This window comes from Pelobates fuscus, chromosome 4, assembly GCF_036172605.1.
Source record: "Pelobates fuscus isolate aPelFus1 chromosome 4, aPelFus1.pri, whole genome shotgun sequence".
Lineage (NCBI taxonomy): Eukaryota > Metazoa > Chordata > Amphibia > Anura > Pelobatidae > Pelobates > Pelobates fuscus.
Window position 1 is genome coordinate 356,452,246 of NC_086320.1, and position 10,409 is coordinate 356,462,654.

The window sequence follows — 10,409 nt, forward strand, 5'->3', positions numbered from 1 at the left end:
TACAAGTTTCTTTCTCTGTATGTTGTATTTCATGACTGCATTAGCATTTGGCTAATAGGGTGTGCTATAGGGTGTGTTTAAAAAAAACAAACAAACAAAAAAAAACTCTAATTCAGTTCTATTATAAATTACTGTAACTGGAGGCAATAGTTTGTAAACCATTTCCCTACCCAGTTTGTAAACTCCAAATTTTCATCAATCCCCCCCAGGGCAATTGTAATGATTAACTCGGGAATTGTTTTGCCCCGAAGACAACCTGAAGTCATATACTAAATCCTACAGTAATAAACTGGGAATGGAAGGGATCATAATATCTTTCAATCGAGAAAGAAAAAAGACATGGTCAACAGGAGCAGAGAACTTAAGGCTACACGTCTCACTACCCGGGATCATGAAATCCATAGCTATCTGTATAGTGACATCAGTTCTTACATTGTTTACTTAGTGTCACTGATAGCCAGCAAGCTTTTCCTTAGATTAAAGCGTCAGTTCATTAATGACAGCTGTTGGCTCTCACCGCGAAAATGAGAAAGTAGCAAAACTCCAGCAAGCAATAATGTTGAGGCTAAAAATTAAAAAGTTTTTAACTGCTCAACTATTTGTGTTCCACGTAGTTCTATAAAGGAAGGACCAATGACGTTCAAGGTCAGACATAAGAAAGCGGTTTAACTCACAAGAATTGTATTTACTAAAAAGAAAATTCAAAGTGAGTTCAAAGTGAATTTCAAATTTAAGGCCAGAGCAGCCATGTGAATTCACCTTGAATTCTCTCTTTAGAATGTCAGACTATTGTCTGTTTAGTAAATAACGTTAGTGCCGTGTTCCATAATGAATGGCCTATGTGAAAAACAGATAAGATAAGTTCAATTAGTAGAAAAGTTTAATAGCATATGGTAAGATTTGACTACAGTCTGAAAGTGTTAACTATAACTGATAGTAATATAATATACACAAAATGTCTCTATATTGAAGACATTATGAAGAATTAATAATACTATTTTGGTGCAAAAAGCAATAGTAGCTAAATGAAGAAATGAAATGCGTAATTCAGAATTGCGCTACCCGTAAAGACGATCAACAGGGTAACAGTCATAAATTGGCAATCCCCCTAAAGTATTAGGTAAGAGCCTTTTTATAGACTGGTGGGGTATTTAGTGCCAGGGCTCCATTTGTCTAAATATACATAGGGATTAAGGAGAAAGCGCAAGTAACATTTTCTTTTCTTTGGTTTTTACTATATATTGGGGCTGATGTGTGTTGTAGTCCTTGCTGCTTAAGCGCAGGACTTCTCTTTTTGTATTAGTGCCAGGGCTGCCAATTATTTTGGTTCTACCATTCGAAGAGTTTCTATAAAACTTGCATAAAAAGATTTTCATAAAGGTCGTAGAGAGACGGTCAGATTAATAAGAAAAAAAATATCTGTGGTGTCTGATCCCAACTGAAAGGTGTTAAAACACTGCCAAAAACAACAAGCCTGTTATTAACAAGGAGGTCATGTTTTAGTTATGTGACAAATAGACTGAAAAGTTAATAATAAACTATCTTTCTGGGCTTAATAACTAACCGTGTACCATAGCTCAGTGCCGTTCAACTATTTTTGTGTAGGAGCCTGCAGATGTTTAAGATCAATGTGCTGGTGGGCTGCTTACTATAAAAACAGTGATGTAATGTAATGAAACGCAAGAGATCTCAAGCAAGTGAAATGGCCATAAAAAGTCAAGCAAACCTTTTTGGGCCTCATCTGACCCCCTCCACTATACAGCCCATAGTCAACAAAAGTACAATTATTTGTACATCATAAAACAATTCCTGAATTGTAGCAGAACACAAAGAACACACATAATTTTTTTTTGTGTAAATAGTATTAATGAACATTTATCACACTCCATATTTTTCTTTGAAACATGATTTGGCAAAATTCTGAAAATGTAGCGGGGGCACAGGATGGTCTACCAGTCAATATACTATAAGTGTTCAGTTGTAGAACGCTACTCTTACTAACAACAACTATATAAATCACTAAATTCCGTGTCCTAGGATTTGGTTCAATCTATACATAAGGTATTGCATGAATTTCACAGAGGTTCTATAAGCCTCATTAAAATTACAGCTGTCAACCTTATGTCTTTAAAGACAATCCCTGCAGGTGTGGTAGGCATCAACCCATAATGATCACACAGGTTACAGCTTCACATCAATCATGCCTACAGCTGTAAGTGGTATCAGGACAGTAATTTCTGATTTCTACTTAGAACTGACAATCACTGCTGACAATCATTAGCCTTTTTTACCATAGACTTTTAAAGGTTGGCTTGTAATATGGCTGTCCGCGACATTGTCCCCACCTTGGTCATTTAACTCTGAGAATGAGACACTACTCATCCAGCCACCAGAAGTCATCACCCAATCTATTCATTACAATTATCAATATGGCATAAACTGTGACCATTCGCATTGGCTTAATACTGAATTACTGAATAAACTCAGACAGGGAACCAAACAAAAAGAACTCGGTTTAACTTTTTTCAGCAGCTCAACATGTTTAATGACAATGAGTCACCCAAGCTCTTACACAACCATGGATGGAACCATTAGCTTGTGTTCACAATATTTCTGATCACCTTGCTGACACATAGAGACACACACTACATAACAAGAGCTTCATTTACCAATGCTTATACGCATCATTATCCATGGTCCTCTATGACTGTTCTATCTCAATGAACTGAAACAATTCTCAAAAAACAGTTTCTAAACACATCGATTGACCTTTCTGATTAAACCATCCAAACACCCAACAAAGGTAATTATTTGCAATCCCAGTGGAAGACATGCAATATGTTTTCATAAGCGTTTAAAACGTAATGATTCCTGTGTCAAATGATCTTTCAATAATCTTCATACACATTAATACCCAGAGTTAAATAACCAGTCTACATTGTGCTGGATGAAGTTTGGTAAGCATCACCACAGTTGATTGTAACAATTTTATATACATGAAAAATACCCAGAATCCAACACCTTTCAGAGCCTTTCCAATGTCTGGAACCAAGTTTTGTGCAGTGGAGGTAAGTTTTAACTTACCTTTGCAGTATTTTCTCCCTAACATGTGCTATGGAATTTGTTGGCGCTATATAAATAATAATAATAATAATAATAATAATAATAATAATAATGTGATAAGGGTTTAAAGGAAAACTCTAAGTGTGTTGCAGCCGTTATGGTGCCAGGAGTGCCCAGGCCCAGCCCCATTTTTGAGCAGTTTGGCTTTTTAACTGTCGTCCATCGGGCGCTGCTCCCTGACTCCACTACCACTGCTGGAAAACCAGAAGATCCCACGCAGCGAAGAGCTTAGCTCATTGTCTGAGAGCAACAGCTGATCACTCTCAGCCCCCCAAAAATAGTTTCACTCCTTACAATGTGGGAGGGAGGACAGCAGAGCAGTGAGCTGTAGAGTTTATGGTGCTGGGAAAGTTAGTTTAATCAGAAGAGTAATTATCTCACTAACTGTCACTTGCACATGTCTAACGTTGATCAAACCTCTTACGTGTCATTTCATGCCTTTGGAATGGGACGTAGTTGTGGGGTTAAGTGGTGGTTTGTTCTGAGAGGGCAGGTAGAGCTGGGATTTACACTGCATATAAACAGCCTGTTTAAAGGGCCGGTAGTTAAACCAGGTCAGTGCCTGCTTTCTTATCTGTGTGTTGTAAAAGCTTTTCTGATAAACCTGGACTTTCACTGGTGTATGCTATCTACGTACTAAAAAGGCACCAAGGCTAAATCAGGATGTCTCTTCCCAGTATTACATTATGCAAATCACTAACAAGTCAGGAAGCATAAAGCAATCTAGTACATTTAGCCACAAGAGACTCAATTCATGTCTTTCCAGCAATGGAAGTAGATTTATTATATTCACAAGCAGGGGGATTGCCTTCTTTCTAATGAAATCAGACACAACAAGATACCTGACTAGATCAATATACACAGTGAATTTGCTGGTCTCGTTTCCACTTAGAATACCAAACAAAACGCGAGCTGAACCGGTTCGTTCTGTAAACAGCGGCAAGCACTCTCCATTAGATATCTGTTCTGAAGCAAGCTTTCTAAATGATCCTATGAATATGTTAACAAAATTCTAACAATGAATCTCTGCTTCCTGTGCAACCAAACGTTCTCTTCTGGGTAGAAAAGGGAAAAAAAGAGAGTCTAGTCAAATGTTCAACCTTTGGAGTATGTGAAAGTTCTGTACCCTGTCTGTACTACAGGGGAGGGGGACAATTAAGATGTTCTAAGACCATTTTATCAATGTTAGTTTGGGGGCAGATGGGGAGGAGTATTGTATTTTTGTAAAAATTTAATATGCAAAAGTCTGGTACAAAGAGCTTGCAATCTATTTTCTTTTCTTGTAACTAGATAGCATGGAGGTTGAGTAATGTATCGACTTGAAATGTGTTCCTTAAACTCATGGCATTTCAAAGGTTAAGCACTTTTCTTACTGCAAATAAACAGACCAGGGGTTTTCAGATTTTGCAAATGAAATATATTGAAGGTCTAATTCACTATTCAGAAAAGCATATCTGAGGAGCCAGCAGGACTGCATATGTCAAAGCAATGTCATTATGGCGTTCTCCGTAGACCTCTGCTAAATTTTCTTTATAAGAATGAATGTGAACAAGCCAATAAATTAGATGAAAACCAGGCAAGGCGTTTTAAGATGGATAACATTAACACACTTCACTTTGAGCTAGCAGAACATTTAGATTTAATATCACAACCTTGAACAAATGATCTGACATGGGTTCCAATCCCCAATTGATCAAGCACCTGACAGTGACACACACACACAGTTCGGTAAGTAAATAATAGAGTTTTAGGCTCAGCCAATGCTGCTTGGGTTATGTCCAGCAGGTGGCGCTGGAGTCCTTACATAACAGATTCACTTACTTGCACTCTCTGTCTTCCAAGTCGAAGTGTGGATTGAAGTTGATCAATATTCTCTGATAGGGTTCTGGAGCCTGTATTAACCATTCACACTTTTCCGATGAGTGATAAGAAAGCGGATATCCAGGAGAAGTAAGGTAGCTCGGAGTCGTGATTTTAATAGTATCTCCACATTTGTCTGCATGGAAGACAGCAAAATAAATAACATTAGAATTGGCAACCCAGGAATCTGAAATTTGGTGCTTAATTGCTCCCTCTTGGGGAGGTTTTAGTTAATTATACATTTTTACGTAGCTCGATTTTAACACATTAACACGTCACCTATAACACTGCAGAACCCAAATCCACCATTTTTTTTTTTAAAGAAGTTTAATTGGAATTGTGATGTAAATGAACAGATTCTATATCTTAATAGGCATTCATTCTCTAGATGAGGCAGCTCAGACACATTAAATGAATACAATAGATGGCGAGCATCTCAGGGCCTTTAGAAAGTGTGGATTATTGTCGAGTAGTGTAATCTTATTAAGGAACACATTTAAGTGGCTATGGACTAAAATAATTTGTCTGCCCCCTGTGAAGTCTTTAAATGATAAGTCATGCCTGGGTCATTTACTATCAGTGTCTGCTTTAGCTCACAGCAAAGCCATCTTCTGTTTCATTGCCCCATAAATCCAAGCAATGTGATGTTCCATGACCCACTGAGTCAGGATGACACAAGATTTAAGGACATTTTGGGGGAAGAAGACATGGAATTTTTTTGTTTTGTTCTTTTTCTATAGAGTTCAGGAGATCAAAGTAACAGAGTCTGTTCAATGAGTAGAGGGATACTTTCTCCTCACCCACATGGCATTAGACATTAACCGGAATCTGCACTAAACCTGCAATTGATATCAATTGGGGAAAAAACATGCCCATTTTAGGCCAAGCTACCTATGGTGAGAAAATTCTTCAGCTCAACTTTTTAAGGCTAAACTATTTTTGCTTAATAATTTAAAATCCCGACAGTATTCATTTTAGTAAATAGCTCTGTAGGTATATTTTAAAGTGAGGGAGTTGGAGAGGCACTGGGTTTCAATGGTTCTATGACAGAGAGAGAAACAGTAATTGAGTCTTTGGGGGGGGGGGGGGGGGGTGAGACTTATAACAGAGAGGGTGATGGAGCAGGATAGTTGTGGTACTATGGGACAGTGCGACTGATAACAGAGAGGGTAATGGAGGAGGATATTTGATGTACTATAGGGGGGTGACTGACTGGTACAGTGGGAAGGTGGTGGTGTGATAGGGTGGGGATGTTAAACAATAAAGGGGTGATAGAGTGAGTGGGTGGGTGGTAGGGTGGGGATATTTAGTAGGGAGTGACTGGCAGGTAATGTTGTAGATTAGAAGGCTTGTACAATGTCAGGGAAAGATACAGTGACACAGCTGTATAGGTAGATAGAGAAGACAGAAGAAAGGAGAGAAAATCTAAACTATTTTAAATGAGGCTTAAAAGGGATATAATAAGCCTTGCTGGGAAATGCTTGCATTGAGCACAGAACCATTTCATCTTCTCTCTTGTCCACAACACAATGCTCTCCAAGGCAAAGCAACAACGATCTGTGAGCCTCTGTACACTGGGATTGTTAAGGTAAACATGTAAGGCATCAATGGGCAGACAGAGTGCACACATGGCTTGTTTCATTAATGATGTGGCCAGTATGTTAGCTAGCTCCTTAATACATTCCCAGTGGAAGGGAAATCGCAGCCCTGGCTTTCAGCAGGAATCTCTAAAGGTACAGATTGTTATTACAGGAAAACCAGGTCAATTGGAAATAAAAGAATTGTGCATCAAAAATGCATAGGGCTCCCCACATTAAAGATAGCACTGGTCACAAATTAAACCAAGCAATATGACTTTCATTACACAGTTTGTTAAAGAGAGATTTCCTTTTTAACTTCAGTGAGTGAGACAGAGTAAAGGCTGTTGGAAACATACAGATTGCATTCCTGAAAATTGCAGATTTGTCTTGCTTACATCGAGAATCGCTCCCATGGCACGAATCAGCAAGCATGTACACTCACATAAAGCATCATGGGAGTTACAGTCCTCTGCGAGGAGAGTGAGAGTTAGTTATTGATCTAAAAGGAGGGGGGAGGCCTCAAGGGGTACCCTTCACATCTCTTATTGGATCCACACTCCTATGGTTCTATGCCAGCCATATCCCAGTTTACAGTAATGGGAGTTGCAATCCTATACAAAGAGTATGAGAGAGTTCTTTATCTGAGGGGGATCTTAAACTGTACCCTTTATATCCCTCATTGGATCCACACGCCTATGGTTCTCTGCCAGCCATTTCCCAGTTTACAGTAATGAGAGTTGCAGTCCTCTACAAGGAGTATGAGATAGTTCTTTATCTGAAGGGGGGTCTTAAACTGTTTGGATCCAGACTCCTATGATTCTCTGCCAGCCACATCCTAGTTTACAGTAATGTGAGTTGTATTCCTCAGACCGAGAGCAGCCCTGTCTCTGGCTGTTCAGTAAATGCTGCAGCTTACTAATGACTGGGGAGAGGTCTCTGAGACTGATACTGCCTCATTATAGGATAGTATGTAGCCTTGCGAGCAGTCTGCAGAGAATCTGGCTTGTGTTAGAGGAGGCTGACATTAAACAGGGTGATTCCCAGTCAATTGACAGTCACTTCAGAAAACGTTTTCATGGATCTATATAGAAGCAGAGACTGCTGACAAAGTGACATAATGAGATGATTCGCTTTTCTAGACTATCTGGCTCTGCTACAGCACAACTGATTAATATAAACATGTTTCAATAATTCCTGACCATTAGACCAGAATGGGATTAGTGGATACATTGAATAGATAGCAGTGTGTTTTGCTAGATCTCTTGCACTGTGGGTTATTGGCACTGAGGTAGAGGTTATATGTTATCTGAGGTAAGTGTACTCAAGGCTGGGTAAACCAAGTCAAAATGGGGCTATTCTGGGGCACACTGCTAAATGGGGGGATTGTACAAACACATGGATTGTTCTATGGCTGGATCCAAATACAGTTTTAAAAAAAAAATGCAATTGTGTTTCAGATGTCAGACAAGACTGTAACCTTTCCAAGACTTGCAAGACACAGGTATCCATTCTACAGCCAGTCCAACATTGATACAAAGGATCCTCATATGTACTAACAGCTACATCTCACTGAAAATGGACCGCTGGCTGTGACCTTCCCCTGGACCTTATATATGGCTGGATATATTTATTATTTTATTGTGTTGTTTAGAAGGATAGCAATAAATATATTTACATAATTACATTTTATTTTATTTGTGACCTTCCCCTGGACCTTATATATGGCTGGATATATTTATTATGTTATTGTTTTGTTTAGAAGGATAGCAATAATTATATTTACATGATTTCATTTTATTTTTATTTTAGCCAAAACAACTCATAGAAAGTTCACGGGACCCAACTTTGAGAAAGCCATTTCCCCAGTGTTACATTAAAGGCAGACAGACACACGACTAGCCAGGTAACCATTTCACCACACGTGTGCGAACTACAAGCCCTATGAAGCCCAGACAGCCACAATGCTGGCTGAGAGTCATGGATATTGTAATAGTCCAAGGTTAGGGAGCTTTAATAAACTATTCCTTTTCAATACACTGGCCGGATTTAATGTGCCTGGGGCCTAATTGGCTTTAATTGATGTATAAATAAAAAGCTGTGTCTGTGCCTTCACCAGACTCTGAGCAAAACGCATTTCTACTAAACAGTGCACACAGCATGTGAACACAGAATTGCAAAAGGTATTCCAAAACAACGAGAATGGTAACACACACAGATTATTATTATTATTATTATTATTATTTCTTTTTCTAATATTTTAGCCTACATTTTGCATTTAGGAAACCAATTCAATAAATATTATTATTCCCTAAATATTTATTTATTTATTTTTAAACCAAACTCAATTGGGAATTGCAATGTTAATATAAACATTTACACAAACATTCCCCAGAACAGCTAGAATCACAGCTAGACTAATTTAGCCGTAGTTCTCAATTCAAATTGGAGTTCGCTGCAGTTAGAAGTGTAGTGAATAACTTAGTATGAATTGTCCGAACCATAGAGGGATTTCCAACTGAATACAGCTGATTTGGTGAAATTGTACAATTCAGCCATTTATTTTATTATTTTTGAAATTTACTTCGAACTCAATTTGAATGCCTAGCATTTCACACTTATAGAATAACCCTAGTTAGTTAATATTAATCTCCCCCAGCTCTAAGTACCTACATTCTTCATGTCAGCCTTACTGAACACAACTCATTTCTATTCAAAGTCTGCCCCAAATAGCACCTCTAAATGATCAATTATATGACATTATCTCAGGCACAAACAAGCACAATACCCCCACAATCACAGCAGTTACAGTACCAGACCAGATCATGCTGACTGGCTTCAGAAACACTCATTCCATATTGATTCATTGTATTTATTTACATTAAAGTAAAACTTCTCTTAAACAAACAATCTCTTCACCAGTGGGAGCCTTTTCCTGCCCAATGTTTATGTTTTGTTTTGAAATAACAAATAAAAGTACATTAATTGTAAACAATACAGTTGGGCACACAGTGTGGCCAGGATTCTCCTTATAACTTCTATGACTGACCTTCTATAACCTGTGTGTGTGTGTTTGAGTGTAGGTGTATGTTTGTGTGTGTTTGAGTGTCAGTGTGTGTGGTAGTGTTAAAAAAAAAAAAAACACATTGTATCGCAGATTTAGAATACACAGATTTAAGTATAAATGGCAATATTCATATTTTGGCCACTAATGACTCTTGTACACTACCTTTATCACACAGGGAAAAAGAAAATCCAAGATTCAGACAGCTAAATATTGCCTTATCCATACAAGAAACACCGATCAATTCTCATTTAAGGTTTCTAGGAAAGATGACCTGCTTTCTATCTCAATTTAAACAAATTGGATTACCACTGAGGCTTACAACATCCATGCCTTCCCCTGACACCCCAGATGTTTAAGACTTATATTCCCCTTCTTGCTCAGCCAAGCTCACTACCATGAGGAAAGCAGTTATCAGAAATTTGGGGTGCCAAGATCAGGCAGCATTGCTCAGACTAAGAGATCTGGGGTACTCACCATTCCTTGTAGCTCTGGCTAGCTGGACGGCGAGTAGGAGACACGAATAGGAGAATAGTAGGCTGATATCCATCCTTAGGCTGAAGGTATAACCAGTAGAACAGGAGAATTTCAAATTGGCAACAATAGTAGCAATACAAATCTAAATTCGAATGAGCAGCAAATCTCGTGGTATTCCAATCTTAGTTCCAGGAAGGAGATCCAATCTGTGTCCTACAGGCGAAGGAACTGCTCTGTCTGAGTGATCTCAGGCTCCTATATCCTGTCATTGATTGCAGCCTTTCCTTTAGCACTTCCAAGACTTGCAC

The 10,409-nt window shown here is 38.5% G+C and overlaps 1 protein-coding gene across 1 annotated transcript in view; it reads right to left on the reverse strand.

The window, feature by feature from the left end:
- The window catches only part of NRP1 (neuropilin 1), a 120,389-nt gene that overhangs the window by 108,053 nt on the left and 1,927 nt on the right, over positions 1-10,409 (reverse strand). Inside the window, 2 exon segments of the mRNA XM_063452624.1 lie at positions 4,945-5,119; positions 10,102-10,409. The exon segment at positions 10,102-10,409 is cut by the window's right edge and continues 185 nt beyond it. Coding sequence (XP_063308694.1) covers positions 4,945-5,119; positions 10,102-10,174 — 248 coding nt within the window. The 5' untranslated portion in view covers positions 10,175-10,409.